At 36.7% G+C, this 17,153-nt stretch overlaps 1 protein-coding gene and 1 pseudogene across 2 annotated transcripts; one reads left to right on the top strand and one right to left on the bottom strand.

Moving 5' to 3' along the window:
- The first annotated feature begins 6,670 nt into the window (after positions 1-6,670).
- LOC113703765 (cytochrome P450 CYP72A616-like) lies at positions 6,671-11,561 on the top strand (annotated as a pseudogene).
- A 284-nt stretch (positions 11,562-11,845) lies between these two features.
- Positions 11,846-15,331, bottom strand: LOC113704086 (disease resistance protein RPM1-like). Of its 2 annotated transcripts, none has more exons than XM_027225739.2 (2): positions 15,137-15,331; positions 11,846-15,037 (listed from the first exon to the last, which is right to left on the bottom strand). In XM_027225739.2, exon 2 carries the CDS (start codon positions 14,904-14,906, stop codon positions 12,021-12,023), a length of 2,886 nt encoding a protein of 961 aa, XP_027081540.1. In that variant the 5' UTR covers positions 14,907-15,037; positions 15,137-15,331; the 3' UTR covers positions 11,846-12,020. The 2 variants fall into 2 exon arrangements, with proteins under 2 accessions (XP_027081540.1, XP_027081541.1); XM_027225740.2 differs by having other exon boundaries at positions 15,142-15,331.
- Between the last annotated feature and the right edge of the window lie 1,822 nt (positions 15,332-17,153).

Raw genomic sequence — 17,153 nt, 5'->3', positions numbered from 1 at the left:
CAAACTCCAGAAAAAATTGCGTAGCATTTAATAAACTTAACTTATCTCCAAAAAAAAAAAAATGCAATAAGTCAGAAAATGTCGCTATCTCAAATATTTCTAAGTTCACAGGTACATCCATTGGCTGCATTCCTTTCGTCCCACCTCTAAGTCCCAAACATTACTTCTAAATTTCGTTTTGAAACTACTTATCAAGAGAATAAATGCTTTGTTTTATCCTTGACCACCGTTAATTCACGAGCTATGAATGGATCAGTACAAATTTTTCTATCCATAGTGCAGAAATTACTTTTTTAAACTTTTAATAGGATATGTACTGTACAGCATCGTGATTGCAGGTTCTGTTCAACATTAGCTTGATGAGTTAAATAATGATCCAATAATGCAGGGTGAGTAATGGTAGGTTGAAGAAATCAGTCACACCAATTTTTTATCCAACCTCGTTGTGATTAGATATTCAAATGAATGCGTTATTTATGCCAAAGCACACCTACTCGTAAATAAAATTCGCAGATGAATAATTCTCAATGTACAAACATTTATCAAAACAATGAAGTGTAGTACAATATTACTTGTTTGCTAGTGGGATATTAATTTAGGCCTCAGAGATTGTACTACATCTGATGTAGAAAAGTGGCGAGGATCGATGTAACCAGCGAACAAGCGAATAAGGGTGGGCCGGTAGGGTGGTTCACGGCAACAGGCGGTTTTGGAGCCGAAAAAGCCTTCCCCCGTCCGCCCTTCCCCTTGCCTGCTCACCAACTCCTGTCCCCACCCATACTCTCGGGGGTGCATCCCTTTCCGTCCCACTGTCATTATTAATTTTTATTCGATTTAACTTTTTCTATTTATATAGATCTAATAATAATTTTATTAATCATTTTTTTAGATTTTTATCAAAATATTACATCATTTTATCATAACAACATAACATATTACTTAATTCATACAAACATGTTATATAAAAACAATGAAATAGCGCTTATTTCATGTTATACATATAAAAATATACATAAATGTTATACTATGTTGAAATTTAGGTGCTGCAGGGGACAGGAGATGGAAATGGAGGTATGTTTCCCCATCCCCCACCCCATTTGAGGCGGTGGAGAAAAATCCTCCTACCTCCACCCTAGGCCTGTCAACGGGCCGGGTCCGGGCCGGAATGCATATATCCGGACCCGGACCCGTTATACTAGATTAGTTCCGGAGTCGGCCCGAATACCCGACGGGTCTTCTAATCTGTCACCGGACCCGTACCCGACGGGTCCCGAATCCGGGCCGGGTCTACCCGCCAATCAGACCCGTTAAAAATCTGTTCAAGTAACTCCTGGAAAATGCAAACTATTGAGAATGCAAACCTGTTCTACGGTAGTTTTACCGTAGTTTTTCAACAGAATGCAAACTTTTGCAAACTATTGAGAATGCAAACCTTGTTCTACCGTAGAACAAGAAGAAAACAGCATGTAGCAAACTATTTCATATAATCTAATCCAACAAACACAAGGATTTAAAAAGTCCAACATCCAACAAATTACAATTTCAACAAAGCCAATATTAGCAACAAAGCCAATATGACATCCAACAAATTACAATTTCTAAAAAGTCCAATCAAACATAAATTCCAAATACATCAACCAACTAATGAAGTCCTGTAGATTACAATAGTCTTCATGGCTCTCATGTTTCACAATTTTCTGCAACAAAAACAAGGATACAACATATTTGTAAACAAATTACTAACTAATACAAAAAAAAAATTAGGTAAGAAAGAAATCAAATTGGCCTTACTCAAATACATCACCCTAACTTGGGAACTTTAGAAGAATCACCCAAATCTTCTCCAAATACTTCTAAGAAAACAAAAAGAAAGAAAGTAGATTAGTCTTTCTAGAGTAACTCAACCAAACAAACTTGTAATATGGATTTAAAAAGAAAAAACAACAAAAGAAACATAAACATGAAGGACTTACTTCTTTTCTTTTTCAAAGGTAACCTTGTTATCAAAGCTTCGACCACATCAGGAAGCAAAGCAGCACGGGTCTCATCAATTACCCTTCCGCCAACGCTAAATGCTGATTCCGATGCCACAGTAGTAGCTGGAATTGCAAGAATATCACGAGCCATCTTGCTAAGAATAGACAATTTTGGACTGTTTGCCTTCCACCAGCCTAGTATGTCAAAATCATCTTTTCTTGGAAATACAGGCTCGTCCAAGTATGACTGCAATTCAGATTTTTGGCTAGCAAGAATAGTAGAAGAACATGATTGCTGATACCATTTGTCAAAATCAGACAACTCATCATCATCATCTTCTACGTCTATATTTTTGTTACCACAACTAGAAGTCCCTTCTCCTATATTATCTCCAACATAACTCAAAAAAGGAGCAAGGTCACCTCCATATTCAACAAACAAGTCAGCAATAGCATTACGAACTCTATCCACATATCTTTCACCACCTTCTCCATAAAGTTCATTGTAATAATACTCTACTAAAGCCAACTTAAATCTAGGATCAAGCACCACAGCAATAGCTAGCACCAAAGAACATTCTTCCCAATATTTCTCAAATTTTGCTTTCATTGGAATAGCCATTTCTCGAATAAAATCATGCTCACTAACTTCCCACTGCCTCATCTTAATACGAATATTACATATATCAGGAAAGAAAACATTTGCTGTGGGAAAATTAGAACCACTAAAATGACATGTGGCTTCATAAAATTTTTTCAAACAACCATGAACAACACTAGCCACTTTCCAATCATTTTCTGAAGGATTGAACTTGTAATTTCTGTCCATTTGTTCTAAACGACAAAAAGCTTCCTTCAAAGGCAAAGCAGTCTCAAGCATCAAGAATGTAGAATTCCATCTATTTTGAACATCCATACCCACTTTTTTTTTTATTTTTCAGCTTGCATTGATTAATTGCATTCTCAAACTTTTGATAAGAAGAAGTAGACCTTTTCAAGTACTTTAAGGTCTCTCGAATCTTATGAAGCAATTTTCCAACAATAGCTAACCCATCTTGCACAATCAAATTAAGATTATGTGCACTACATCGAACATGAAAAAGATCACCTCCTAAATTGAGCAATGACTTATCCAACAGCCATGATTTCAAACATTTAACCATTGAATCATTTGAAGATGCATTATCAACAACAACAGAGATCAGCTTCTTATCAATGTTCCATTCCAAGATGATATCAGAAATAAATCTAAATAATGTTTCACCATCATGAGGATATGGAACAGATTTAAAAGCAATAATTTTCTTTTTCAATTCCCAATGTTCATTGACATAATGAGCTGTCAAACAGGCATATGCAAAATTTTGGTGATCTGATGTCCAAAGATCAGTAGTTAGACTTATCTTACCATCAAAATCATCCAAATACTTATACAATTTTGCCTTTTCTTCTTTATAAACACTAATCACATCTGCCCTGGCTGTATTTCGAGAAATCAGCTTAAAATTTGGCTCCAAATTATTCAGAAAAATCTCAAAGTACTCATGCTCAACTATGTTAAAAGGATAGTTGTGTTTTATTATAGCTCTAGCCAAATCCATTCTACTTCTCTCTTGATCAAACTTGAAAGTTTGAACTTTAACTTTATCCTCCAAAGCATTTTTAGCCAACTGAAGTACTTGCTGCCCCCCACTCCTATGTCTTCTAGCAATGCAATTATCTATGTGTTTTTTCAAATGGCTTGTCCCGCATGAGCTATCCCCGGCCATTTTTTTTTTACAATGCTTACATACGGCAACAATACCAGTAGCAGTCTTAACTCTATCCATATCAAACCATACCTTAGATGTTAATTTCTTTTCCCTAGGTTTCTTACACGAATCATCTTCCTTCACCTCCTCCTCTTCCGAATCCAAAATGGCAACCTCATTCTCATCAGCTGTGCTACTTGGTCCTGTTGGATTACTCGGCAAAGATGACATCCTGCAATTAGTGAATAACATAATTTATTAGATAAACATGGTACAAGACAAATTCCTTAGAATGTTGCATTCAAAATCCAGTGAATGCAAAAAATCTAAACAGCAGAATGCAAATTTTTAGCACGAGTATAAGATGTACTGTCCATGAATTTATGATGCACCAGATTCTTGAGTTTATTAACATTCCAGCCATATCAGAAGAGTAAAGCTCATTAAGATATTAACTGGCCTTGTTATTATGTTTTTATAGGACTATAACACATAAATTGCAGCAAAGCTCAACGCGAAGTCTTATCATTAGCAAGCCATTGATGATAACACCAAATTGCAGTTTTAATAGAGGGGAAACAAATTCCTTTCTCTTATATTTGTTAATTGACAATCCGAGAAGATGACAAATGATCCGAAAAGTGTTTCTATCCCTTCATTCTTTGAAATGTAAGCTCAGACCAATTCTGAGGAATAAAATTCCAGATCTTCTAGCAATGCAATTAATCATGCGTGCAATCATCCAATGATCCAATGACATAACCTATGTACTTAGTGAATAAGTACAGCAAGATCAGAACAAAGAAACTGAAACAGAGAACAAAGAACAAAACTGAATAGCTAGTCTCGAGATTATTCTAGTAAACTGAAACAGAGAACAAAACTACCCAACTAATAAAAATTCCACCGCTATTTTCCTCCATAAATTCCAACATTTTCCCGTCAACATAATCTGGCAACTTATTTAAAAAAATAAGTACAGCAACATCAGAAATATAAGTACAGAGGGCCGAAAAAAATAAGTACAGCAACATCAGAAATATACTAAACAAAATTTAAAAAAAAAAGAAATTGATGAGACATATATACAGAGGGCCGAAAAAGAAATTGATGATACATATAAACAGAGGGCCGAAGGGATCAAGTTTACTTGTTAAGATAGAACTTCGTGCTGAGCACCGACGGCAAATCGGCAAGTCCGCAAGAGCAGCCAAGCAGGAAGACCGAAGACGCCAAAGACTGGAGTAGTTGACTGAGAAGCCGAGCAGTCGGCAAAAGCAGCGGCGGCAGCCGAGCAGGAACTCCAGGAAGACTGAAGACGGCGAGGAGGCGAAGAGCCGAAGACTGGAGTGTGGAGTGAACTGTGAAGAGTAGATTGAAGATTAGACGATTAGGTTTAGAAATTAGATGACTCGTTTGGTTTAGACGTTTAGTCCTTTTCGGTCAGACTCAAACTTCAGTCAATTTCCTGAAAAATTGCAGATCTGGTGAGTGGTGGTGGTGGAGGCCTCGACTCAGGAGTTGGGAGGCAGAGGAGAAAAATGGTCGCTGGGGCTGGGTAAGGAGCAAAGGAAAAGAGAGTGCGGCGGCGGTGGGTTACGTGGGTATTAGACTATTAGGGATTTAGGGTTGAACAAAATTGGGTATATATTTTTAATTATTAATTAATTAAAAAACGGGTTCGGGTCCTATACAGGTCGGAACGGCATATTCCGTATCCTACCCGCAAATCTATTAGGTTAAACGGGTCCGGGTCCGGGTCCGGGTCCCGGAACTATATGCCTACCCGTACCCGTCAAATATTGGCGGGTCCGGGCCGGGTCCGGGTCCAGACCCGGACCGTTGACAGCCCTACTCCACCCCCTCGACCCCTATCCCATTTCTATATTCGTGGGTATTCATCTCCGTTGCCATCTCTTGTGATTTAAAGTTCAACGATGAGTGATTGATTGGTTGTACAGAAACTTTCTTGATTGCGAATCAAAATAACAAATTTAAATGTTGTTGTATCATATAATGTAGTATATTGAGGAAATAATGGTTTAAAATTTAAATGTACTTCAAGACTGTAAATCCAAATTCTTGAAGTCATGATTGGTTCCTTGAACATATGAACGCTTCTAGATGTGCTGTCCTCAACACCCTTGGCTTTTTTTTCCCAAGACCCAAAGAAAGAAGAATAAAAACCCAAAGAGAAAAATGAAAGAAAATAGTGTGCAGAATGTCTAAGGATTTGGTCTAGTATGTTTAATTGTTCTTCTTAGGAAACTGTATACTAACTTGATAATTTTGTGATGAAACACCTTTTAGCATTTCAAATAGACTTTTTATGGACTTGAGTTAAAATTGTTACATTGGTATTAGAAATAAGGGGCTAGATGCAATTCTAGAATTCTCATGGGAGTTAAGAAAATTTTTTGAAAACCTTAGAAGAGGTCTTTGAAAATTTTCCCTTTTTATACCAACCTCTATAAATTTTAGTTAATTTCATTTTGCAGCCTTCAGCTATACTCCATTTTTTACTTTAGTTCCTAAACTCTAAATTGGGGTATTTTGGTTTTGAAACTATATACTGATTCCCATTTTAGTCCATAAACTCTAAATACAGACAGTTTAATAACTAAACTATACCCTAGTTCCCACTTTGTATCCCAAAATCCTTTCTTTCCCTAAATTTTAGAATTCTTTCTGGTTATTATTAATCTGATTTTACAACCTGTAATCGCACTACTCAAATGACTTATTCCGTTAGCTTTGGGGTTTTTGTAACGATTCAACTTACTTGCTACGGTTTTAATAGTTTAAGATCTAAAGTGTCCCAATGTATAAACTAGGAATCAAAATAGAAATTAAGATATAATTGCAGAGTACAAAATAGAAGTAACCCCTATAAATTTCCTCGAGAACATCCAAAGCTTCTGCATCCACAAAGTAGTTAGCACCATGGAAGCGCCCACTTTGATGGTCCTCTTAGCTTTCTTTTCTGCTCTTTTGGCTTCTTTGTGTATCCTGAAACTTGTCTATTCTCTTTGGTGGACACCCAAATTGATTGAGAAAGAATTGAAGCAACAAGGGGTTGGAGGAAGATCTTACAATTTTCCTTATGGGGACAAGCTAGCTACCAAGAAGCTGATGATAGAAGCATGGTCCATTCCCATGAGTTTGAACCACGAAATTATACCTCGTGTCGACCCTTTGCTTCATCAAATTGTGCGGACATGTGGTTAGATCAACTTTGTCTGTCCCTGCATTCTTTTCTGATTTTTTCAATCATCCAGTACTGATCATTTCTTCTCTAGCCTCTTGGAGAAACCTTCATGGATCTTCCCATTTCAACGTATAAGGATTTATATAATTGTAATTAAAAGAGAACAAATCAGGAATGTATTGTATATGTATTACAGGTGATCAAGTGACGCATAAATGTTAACAGAACGCATGAAAATAAGGGATTTATCCTGTTATGTTTTTAGTTTTATTTGATACATGCATGATACTTATCAAGAACAATGCATTTACCGTTTTGTGAGATTTTTAGTCATACCTGCGCCTAACTGACTCTATGGAGATGATTTTAAATTACATGGGATATGAAAACTAGTAATAGAATTTGGCATGTCATAAAAATTAGCTCAAAAAATATTTCTGCAAGGAGATCATGGCTCCGTTGACTTGTGATATATTGAAGGAGGTATGGTTTTAAATTGCAAAAATAGGTAAAGTATGTCTGAGTTGGAATGGAACAAGGCCAAGATTGATACTGGGGAAGGCAGAGCTGGTGAGGCTGATACTAAACAACAAGAATGGTCACTTCCAAAAACCTCCACCGAACCCTCTTTTTAATCTTTTGACGCTGGGACTCTCAACCTTGGAAGGGGAGGAATGGGCCAAGCGTAGAAGATTAATTATCCCTGCATTCCATCACGACAACCTTGGAAGGTAGTTTCTGCTTTTTGTTATAAATAAGGGATTTAGCCTTCCTGCAAGATTAACAATTTACTGTTCCGTTGTATGTGCAATGGAAAGAGGAAAAGGAAATAGGCTTGAACTATATACCACCAAAAAAAAAAGAAGCTTGAACTCTTTTTTTTTTCCGTTGACAATATAATTTCTAATATTCTCCTACTCCGACTCTAAACTAAAGGGTGCGGGTGAATCCAAAGGAATCAATGGTGGACTAAAAGAAACTAAACCATTACAAAACCAGACACGTGTACTATACGTCCTAGTGAAATTTCAAGAAATTCTGAATTGAAATGCAAGTTGGGGGTTTAGAACCCCCCAACCTACATCCAAGTCCTTCCAAGTGGCCAACTCCGTCAGGTTGGGTTGGTTTGCAGGGCTTGAACTGGCTTATAAATAATTTGAACCAAAGGAAAGGGAGGAAAATAACCTTTAGGATTTTAGGCATTGATGAATTATGTCCAATTTGCACTTTGTCCCAAAACTTTTAATTTTAGCACTTTGGTGCATTATATTATCAACATATTGCGGACTATTCAACACAACTATAACCTAATAATTTTTTGTAAAATATTTGTCAAAAAAAGATCATTAGAGGTATTAAAGTTTTATTGTTCAAAATATGCTATCAAAGTTTCCTGATTTTCGATTGATTTAATAAATGTACAATAAATTGCGTGTATAAGTTAGTTAATTGCTATTGTTGATAACTTAGGGTTCAAAGTAAAGGAATAATAGCTTTAGGTGCAAATAGCAATTAGCCCTTTGGTTTTGACAAAGAGTTTCAAAATTTTTCTTACAAAAAGAATATGAAACTTTATCAGGCTTTCTCCATTAAATACATTGCAATAGAAAGAAGGGTAAATTACATCTAACCCTCTTAAAATTTAACCAAATTACCAAATAAATTCTGTGATTTGACCAAATTACAGTCAAATCCCACAAATTCCCCCTATTAATTGTCGTTAAAAATGATGCTTACATCAATAAAAATATATGTCTGAAAGTACCGAATCGCCCTTTTGTAAATTGAGTTGATTACAATTACCTCCCTTGAGGTTTTTCTCAAATGATATTTACCCTCTGAGACTTGTCCAAATGACAAAATGAATGCTACAGTTTATACAAATTAGTCGAATGCTTTAAATAGCCAAAATTTTATTAAATTAGCGTTCTGTCTTAGTAAATTGCAAAATTCTAAAAATTTTCATTAGTTACAAGTTTTTTCCAACCATTAGGTTACAATAAGTGTAAGTCATAGCATTTTGGTCATTGATACATTTTCTTAAAACACTATTATTACTACTTTTCTATTAAAAAACCCTTTTTCATGTAAATTGGCAAATACTCAAGTTCTGTTTTCCATAGAAGGAAATAAATATTAATTTAAATCCACCTCTATATACCTAGTTAGAAGTAAAAATCCAACAAAGATACTCATCAAATATTAAGGATAAAATTTTGAATTATATTTTATATAAAAACCACATTTTTCTAGCTAAAAATTATTATTGCATTCTAGATTTTACTTTTAAATAAATTTGATAATTGATATATAGAATAATGGGTTGAGAAAGTCTAGTGGTGGCTGAAATAAACCATAGAAGAAAAAGAGGAGAAGTAAGATTTTTTTTTTAAGTTTTCATTTCATAAGAGTTAGTAATTGATTGTTTTCTTTTAGTTTGAGTTTTATTTTTTCTTGGATCACATTAAGAGGCTTTTTTCAATAAAAAATGATTGGGCATTAAAATTTTATGGTCTTTCTTCGTAATTCGGACAAACCTCAAAGGAGATAATATATAGGATTTTGCAGAGCGCAATTTTGTCATTTCTCTACTACCGTCAATTAGGTTTGAATATTGTTACTCATAAGGGGGCAATTGTAATTTGGTCAAACTACAAGGCTTATCTAGTAATTTGGTTAAACCTTAGAAGAGGTAGATCTACTTAACCTTAAAAAGAACATTTCTGAATCTGATGTCAAAATAGCTATTCATCAAACGATACATGTTCCTCAAAAATTTCATCAAATGTTAAAAACCTGCATGAACTTTATTGCCATTTTTTTTTTCCGAACATGATAAATTTTATTCCAAACCTACTCCCACTCTACAATAAGGGGAAAAAGTGGATCCAAGAGGGTCAAAAGGGAACTCGAATGTAACTAAATCACCACAAGACCAAACGAAAATTTTCACAAAATCCTGGACAATAATACAGGTTAAGGGATTTGATCTCTTGATGTATATCCAAGGAGAGTTTTAAAACTCTCCCTGGTGGCCAACTATTAACTTTATTGTCATTCGGGGACAACTTTATCATAATTCTGCAAGTAATGCGAAGGAAAAGCACAAGAGCATTATCTCGATGAAGTTGCATGCCTTAACTAATAATTGAACTTCATGCCTATGTAATTTTGGAAACAGGGAATGGTACCACAGGTTTTAGTAAGTTGTTGCAATCTCATTGATCGATGGAAGATGCTGCTTGCAGCCGATGGACGAAGCGAAATTGATATCAATTCTGAATTGCATGGTCTTTCTGCAGATGTGATTTCTAGAGCAGCCTTCGGAAGTAGCTATAAAGAAGGAAAGAAGATCTTTGAACATCAAAAAGAGCAAGCTGTGCTGGCAAGTGAAGCATATCGAGCTTTGTACCTCCCAGGACTCAGGTAGATTTCCATTTGTAAATTAGAAAGAAACAAATCATAGCTCGGATTCAATTTTTTGTGTTCTGTTTTATAAGGTAAAAAAATCAATGCAATCTATGGACGAATCTTTATAATGTTAGCAAAAAATAGTCACTCCTCACATATGTTTGAGCAATTCATTTGTTTTATCTCTAAATTTGCTTGAACGGTTGGTTATACAGGTTTCTACCAACTAAGAAGAATAGAAGGAGATATCAGGTGGATATAGAGATCAAAGCAATGTTAAGAGATCTAATTTGCAAGAAGCAAAAGGCAATGCAAGATGGCGAAGCAGGTAATGCTGATCTGCTTGGATTGCTGTTGCAATGCAAAGAAGAAAAGGGAAATGACATGACAATTGAGGATGTAATAGAGGAGTGTAAGCAGTTCTACCTTGCCGGCCAAGAGAACACTGCTCTCTGGCTTACATGGACCCTCATACTCCTGTCTATGCATCCGGCCTGGCAAGAGAAAGCCAGACAAGAGGTTCTACGAATTTGTGGAAAGTCCCCCCCTGAGATGGATATCTTGCACCGGCTCAATATTGTAAGTGTGAATATGTTGTTGACTCCAATTCTTTTCATCTTTGCGAGCTTGATCGCCAAGATACATAGAAATCTTTTGATGTGTTCTATTTCATTAGTAAAAGGTAGCATGAAACTTTCCCCATCGTCTCTTAATGTTGCTATCTATTAACCGGGGACTACTACTGTGTAAGAATTGCTTAATTTACCACTATGCATAATGTGGTCGAAATTGTTCTTGTAGGTTACAATGGTGTTGTTTGAAGTCCTAAGAGTATATCCACCGGTAACTTGCACGGTGAGATATACCGTCCAAAGAACTAAGGTAGGGGCCATTTCCATCCCTGCAGGGGTTGAAGTTTACCTACCAATAATGCTGTTGCATCATCATCCCGAGTATTGGGGAGATGATGCAGAAGAATTCAATCCAGAGAGGTTTGCTGAAGGAGTTTCCAAGGCATCAGGGGAGCAATTGGCATTTTATCCCTTTGGCTGGGGACCAAGGATTTGCTTAGGCCTAGACTTCGCAATGATAGAAGCAAAATTGGCTCTGGCTATGATTTTGCAGCACTTCTCATTCAAGCTCTCACCTTCATACACTCATGCTCCCTACACCAGGCTTGCTCTTCACCCGCAACATGGAGCTCCAATTATATAGAAACCGGTTTGAGTATTCTTTCAGGGCAGAAAGAGGTTATTACTACTGTGACTATTGATCTTGTGGAGATTTGACTGGATTTTGCATTTCTGCGGGTCAATTACAGCAGTCCCTTTGCTATTTATTATCCAGTTGGAGAAGCTACAGGAGTACGTGAGACTAACCCTCACTTTAACATTGACAGTATTGACAAACCAAATTGGGTTTACATATTTGTCTCTGACTACAATTTTAAACTTATTATTGTTAGATATTATCAATACACTTCTAACTTACCAAATCAATTATAGAAAAGATCAAGAAACAAAAAATAAATAAAAATAAAAGAGTAATATACAGTACATCAAGTCGTTAACAACATCACACAATATACACGACGTAGTATACAATAAATAAGGTAAAATACAGAAAAAAAAAGGAAAAAGATGCAATGTCGTCTATTGCTGCTGTTGCTGCTTGCTAGGAAAGATTATATGTTTTCTTCTTCTCGGCCCACAGCCAGCGGTCTCTCCATTTCCTATCATCTGTATAGTAACCAATGAGAATTTCAGGAATGTGTGCGATTTTTGTGTAATCTTCACTTTCTTCCTTCTGATTCTCTAACAGCTTCTCTCTCAATTGAGAACTCGTCTCATACAAAGTCAGGCGCTGAAGATTGCTCAAGTGCTGAATACCCAAAGGTAACTCCTCTAGTAATGGAAGTTGTTGCAGAAATAGTAGATGCAGACGAGGCAATGCACCCTCCTCCACTCTCATCCATCTCAACCCTTCCATCCTCTTTAGGTGCAACCTCTTCAGCATTAGAAACCCTCCAACCTTGAAACACAACTCTTCTCCCTGGTAAGATCCACAGAAATTAATTTCACCCAAATTGGGCAAATGTTGGAGGGATTCAAGCGGATCCTCCTCACTCCTTAACCTGCTCCAGTCCAAATCTATTCTTATCAAGCCGTGAAGACGAGCTACCCATTGTGGCATCTTTTCTAAGCGGCCACACAAAAACAGCATACGAAGAGATTGAAGAAACAAAGAAGAAAGAGAAGGATGATGATGATTTAGATCGATTATATCATGATCATCACCTTTTCCAATTGAATCAACACTTAATTCCCGAAGACTGGTGAGGTTGGCAAGGGAGGAGCAGAGCTCCTTTCCATCTTCTCTTCTTAACTTTGTAATATATAGCTTTCTTAATTGGGTCAGCTTTCCTATCTCCTTAACTATTGTGGATCCACTACTTGCATCTATGCAGTTTAATTCTTCTAGGGCAAGGAGCCCTCCCATATTTGAGGGAGCTTTAAATCCATGAAATCCATAATCATCATCTGAAGCATCAACTGGTTGATATACTCTGAGAACTCGAAGCTTTTGCAGCTTTAGGATTTCCAAGGGCAATTCCCTAACTCTGGTGTGACCCAAATCCAGATACTCCAAATGTTGAAGCTTTCCAATGGCTTTCGGGACTCTCTCCACTCCTGTGCCACCTAGATCCAGATGCTTGAGATGAAACATCTTGAAAATCTCATTTGGTATTTCCTCCTGGGTCTCTTGACCACCCAAATCCAAAACCTTTAACAGCTTACTACTCCTTGAAACTTCCGATAACAGCGTTTTGAATAGTAGCTGGTTCGTGGATTCAATCGTAACGAATGACCGAAGGTGGTCAAAGCAATAATTTGGTCTTTGTTGGTGGTGCTGGGTGTTGTTACTGCTACTACTATGAACTACTAGACGGCGTACCTTCTCGGACGGCCACATCGTTGGTTGTCCGGTAGTAACTGTGACCATGTTTTGTCCCCTGGACTTGAGAAGAATAATTTCTCTCAATAGGTCATGGATTCGACAAGTGTCGGGTGCTCCTTCGTAAAACACACCAGTCACTTGAATTAGGCTTCTATTGACGAGTTCAGTGAGATAACCCCAAGCTACATCTTCAATACTCCTTCCTTCTCTCCGTTCGACATACCTTTCAGCAATCCACAAATTAATTAGTCCTTCGCATTCTATTTCATAATCCTCTGGATAGATACTTGTGTACAACAGGCATGTCTTTAGATGCCAAGGCAAATCACCATAACTAAGAGAGAGTATCCTTTTAACTCTGTCCAACTTACCAGTGCCTTCTAATTCACCCCCAAGACTGCCTCGAACTATCTCCCATTCCTCTGTTCTGTTTACATCTTTCAAAGCCAAAAGCCCACTGATTGCAAGAATCGCAAGGGGCAAGCCCTCACATTTATCCAATACACCTTTGGCAACATCCATCAAATGGCCAGGGCAACTATTTCCCTTAAAGATCTTGTTACAAAACAGGGTCCACGAATCTTCAAAGGACAGTGACTCCATTCTGTGGATATAACCTAGAGATTCTGTACAAGAGGCAGAGGCTACATCAGCTTTCCGAGTTGTTAGCATGACACGGTTGCCGTAACTACTCTCGGGCAGTGCAAATTTGATGGTATTCCAAAATTCCACGTCCCATACATCATCAAAAACAATTGCATACCTTCCAGCTTGTTGAAGAAAATCTTTGACAATTTTTTTCAGCCCAGTGGTATTCAAAGACTCGATCGATTGTGGGACTGGTTTCTTCCCTTCCTCGTGTAACTGCCGAATCAAGTCTTTCAGGAGGTACTGAAAGTCACATGTTTGAGAGACAGTCACCCAAGCACGAACTGGGAAATGCCTTCTGACTTCAGGATCCTCGTGGACTCTTTTCACTAGGGTAGTTTTGCCGAGTCCTCCCATACCAACCACTGAAACAACTTTCAGTTGGTGATCATCCCCTTCGAGGAGCTCAGAAATAAGACGGTTCTTGGGCTGGTCAATGCCAACTAATTTAGCTTCTTCCACAAGCAGTGCGTCATCTCTGCTATAGCGCCAGGTTGTGTTGTTCACAGCCGAAAGTGAGTTGGACGCTGGGGCAGAGATACCATATTCGGATTGGTATCTTTGATGAGCTTCAGAAATACTTTTGATTCTGGACTTGATGCTTTGTATTTCGCTAGCAACTCGATGACGAGCTCTCAAATTCTTGATGGAGCTGAAAATTCTCCGAACAGAGCCGCAGAATCCTGTTGCGCGATGCCGAGCAAAGCGAGCTAAAAATTCATCAAGAATGTCCTCAGTGTCATAAGCAGCATCTCGCACTTGCTTGATCCATTGTTGGAGCGTGGGTTGAGCATCTTCTTCTTTTGCTTCTGCCTCTTGCAGGAAAGCTCTCATTTGCTCCAACTCATCCCTGATGAATTGAACCTCTTGCCGAACCCCTCCCAGTAGTCGTCCCTCCTCGCGCAGAAAAGTTGACAGTTGATCCAGGACAAAAGAGAGAACTGTTTCTGCCATTTTCAGTCTTTCTTTCTAACTTAAGAACGTTGGGGAAGGCGGCTTCTGGTTTATAGGACAGCCCACTTGCAGTATCTTGAAAGGAAGAAGGAAGAGGAGGCTATAGATTCATAAGCTGATGAACTTCGATGCTATATGGTGCAGTATTTATCAAAAAGAAAAAGAAAGAATTAGCCAATTAGAAGAAACTAAAGCAAGAAACATGATTGTGAAAAACGAAGCTGCCTTACCTTACCTGCCACAATATAAAATCATGGAAGCCATTAAGAAGACTGTGTGTTTGCACATGTCTTCGGGACCTTCTTTCAACAGTGGGTTCTTTACGAGGGGAAGGAATAAAGTTAAAACGCGGTTGGACTGGACATTATTGATTTCTTTTAACAAAGAAATAAAACTACTGCAAAATGTTTTGCCCCTTCTGCTGACTAATTTCTGCTGGAATTTTCCTTCCTTCCACTATGCAATTATTTATTTTGGTGATATTCGTGCCAAACATATTGCTCTAAAGTGTGGTATCTCAAAACAATCAATTAATAAAGGGAATCCATTGAGTATCACTTGAATTTTTTAGTCTCATTACTTGTGTATCAACTATTATTTGATAATCTAATATATCTTTTGATTGGAAATTAAAAAATAAAATGTCTTGTAAGTCTAAAAACTAACATGCCTAATAGAGCTGGCAATTTGTCCCAAGTCCCAATGGGCTACCCATGCCCAAAGGAACTTTGGGCGGGATGGGTATTATAATTTGGTATTGGGTTTAAGTTGGGATACATCCCAACTATACCCATTAATGAATGGGAAAGGATGGGAAATACTTGGGTACCCATTGGGCTCAAATGGCAAGGGCTCCGTTTGGATTAGCTGTTTTTGGTAGGTGTTTTTGAAATATTTTATTGTAGCAGTGTATATGAAAAATTTTTACTATAAAATTTTTTTGAAATATTTGATATATTAATATGGATGGGATGTTTCTTGAGTTATTGTATATTACTGTAACATTGTATTTGAAAAACTTATTTTTTGAAAAAAAAGTCAATCCAAACGGAATTTTAGATTCAAAAATTATCTTTAACAATTTTTATAGTCATACCAGCGAATATAATCTAGTAGTCTTCCTAGTCATTATCCACAAGAATTTCCAGCATTTCAGTTAGTTTAGACCTGTCATCCTTGGACAATGATAAGGATAAATATTCAACATCCTAAGGACCTTGGCCATCTTGATATATGTTGGAATATGGCTGTATATCTATCTTTTCCTTTATTTGTTAATCCAATTTTTGGTGGGAATCTTGAGTATAAAGCACTTGCATGTTTATTTAATAAAACTAAAAGAAATTTAATAAATCAAAAATATTAAAATTATATAAAAATAAAAAATGAATTAAAGGAAAAAAAATATGTAGAAAATGGATTTGGGTATTGGGCGGGATCAATCTAAACCCATCCCAAAATGATCCCGCCCAAGTTAGTCCCAAAACACATATGGGTAAGGTTGGGCCCAAACCCATATGACTCGGTTCCATCTCAAACCCAAGCAAATCCCGCCCATCCCGCCCATTTTGCCACCTCTAATGCCTAATAAAATTTTATACGACCTAAAAGTATATTAGTTTGGAAACTAACTTTATTTTTTCAATTATTGTAAATGATTTCAGAGGACTAATTTTTGTAAACTTTAATCCTAATTACATAATGACATTTGTATCTGTGTATCCTCATTAAAACATACACAAAAACTATGTAAACATATTTTTTTATGTTCAAATATATTATCTAGACACAGACTAATTCAAATATTGGAGTAGAGATGTTTTACTTTGTTAATCAATATTTGTCCAAGCCTATTAATAGAGATGAAAAATAATACTACACGAGCATGTAAGCCCTCTTTTTCTCTTTTACTCTAGTATGCAGCTATATTATTTTCGTTTTCTTCATTTTTTTGAAAAAAAAAAAATCATTCTTAATTAAGAAAATTATGGATTCTAAATTATTTGAGATATTTTTACTGTAACACTTTTTGTGATGTGATATATGTGAGATAAAAAGGTGTATTGAAAATATTTGGGCAAATAATCTCCTATCCAAACACACTCAGTGCTCTGTTTGGATTGTAAATTATTTGAGATATTTTTACTGTAGCACTCTTTATAATGTGATGTATGTGAGATAAAAAGGTAATTGAGAAAATAAAAAGGTGTGTTGAAAATTATAATAATGATGTAAGCAAATAAATTT

The sequence above is a fragment of the Coffea arabica genome, chromosome 8e (genome assembly GCF_036785885.1).
Source record: "Coffea arabica cultivar ET-39 chromosome 8e, Coffea Arabica ET-39 HiFi, whole genome shotgun sequence".
In the NCBI taxonomy this organism is placed as follows: Eukaryota; Viridiplantae; Streptophyta; class Magnoliopsida; order Gentianales; family Rubiaceae; genus Coffea; species Coffea arabica.
Note: the sequence above shows the minus strand (reverse complement) of the source record. Positions and strands in the feature narration are given on the sequence as shown.

Coding starts and splice junctions, on each gene's coding strand:
- LOC113704086 (XM_027225739.2), bottom strand. CDS start 14,906: ATGGCAGAAACAGTTCTCTCTTTTGTCCTGGATCAACTGTCAACTTTT.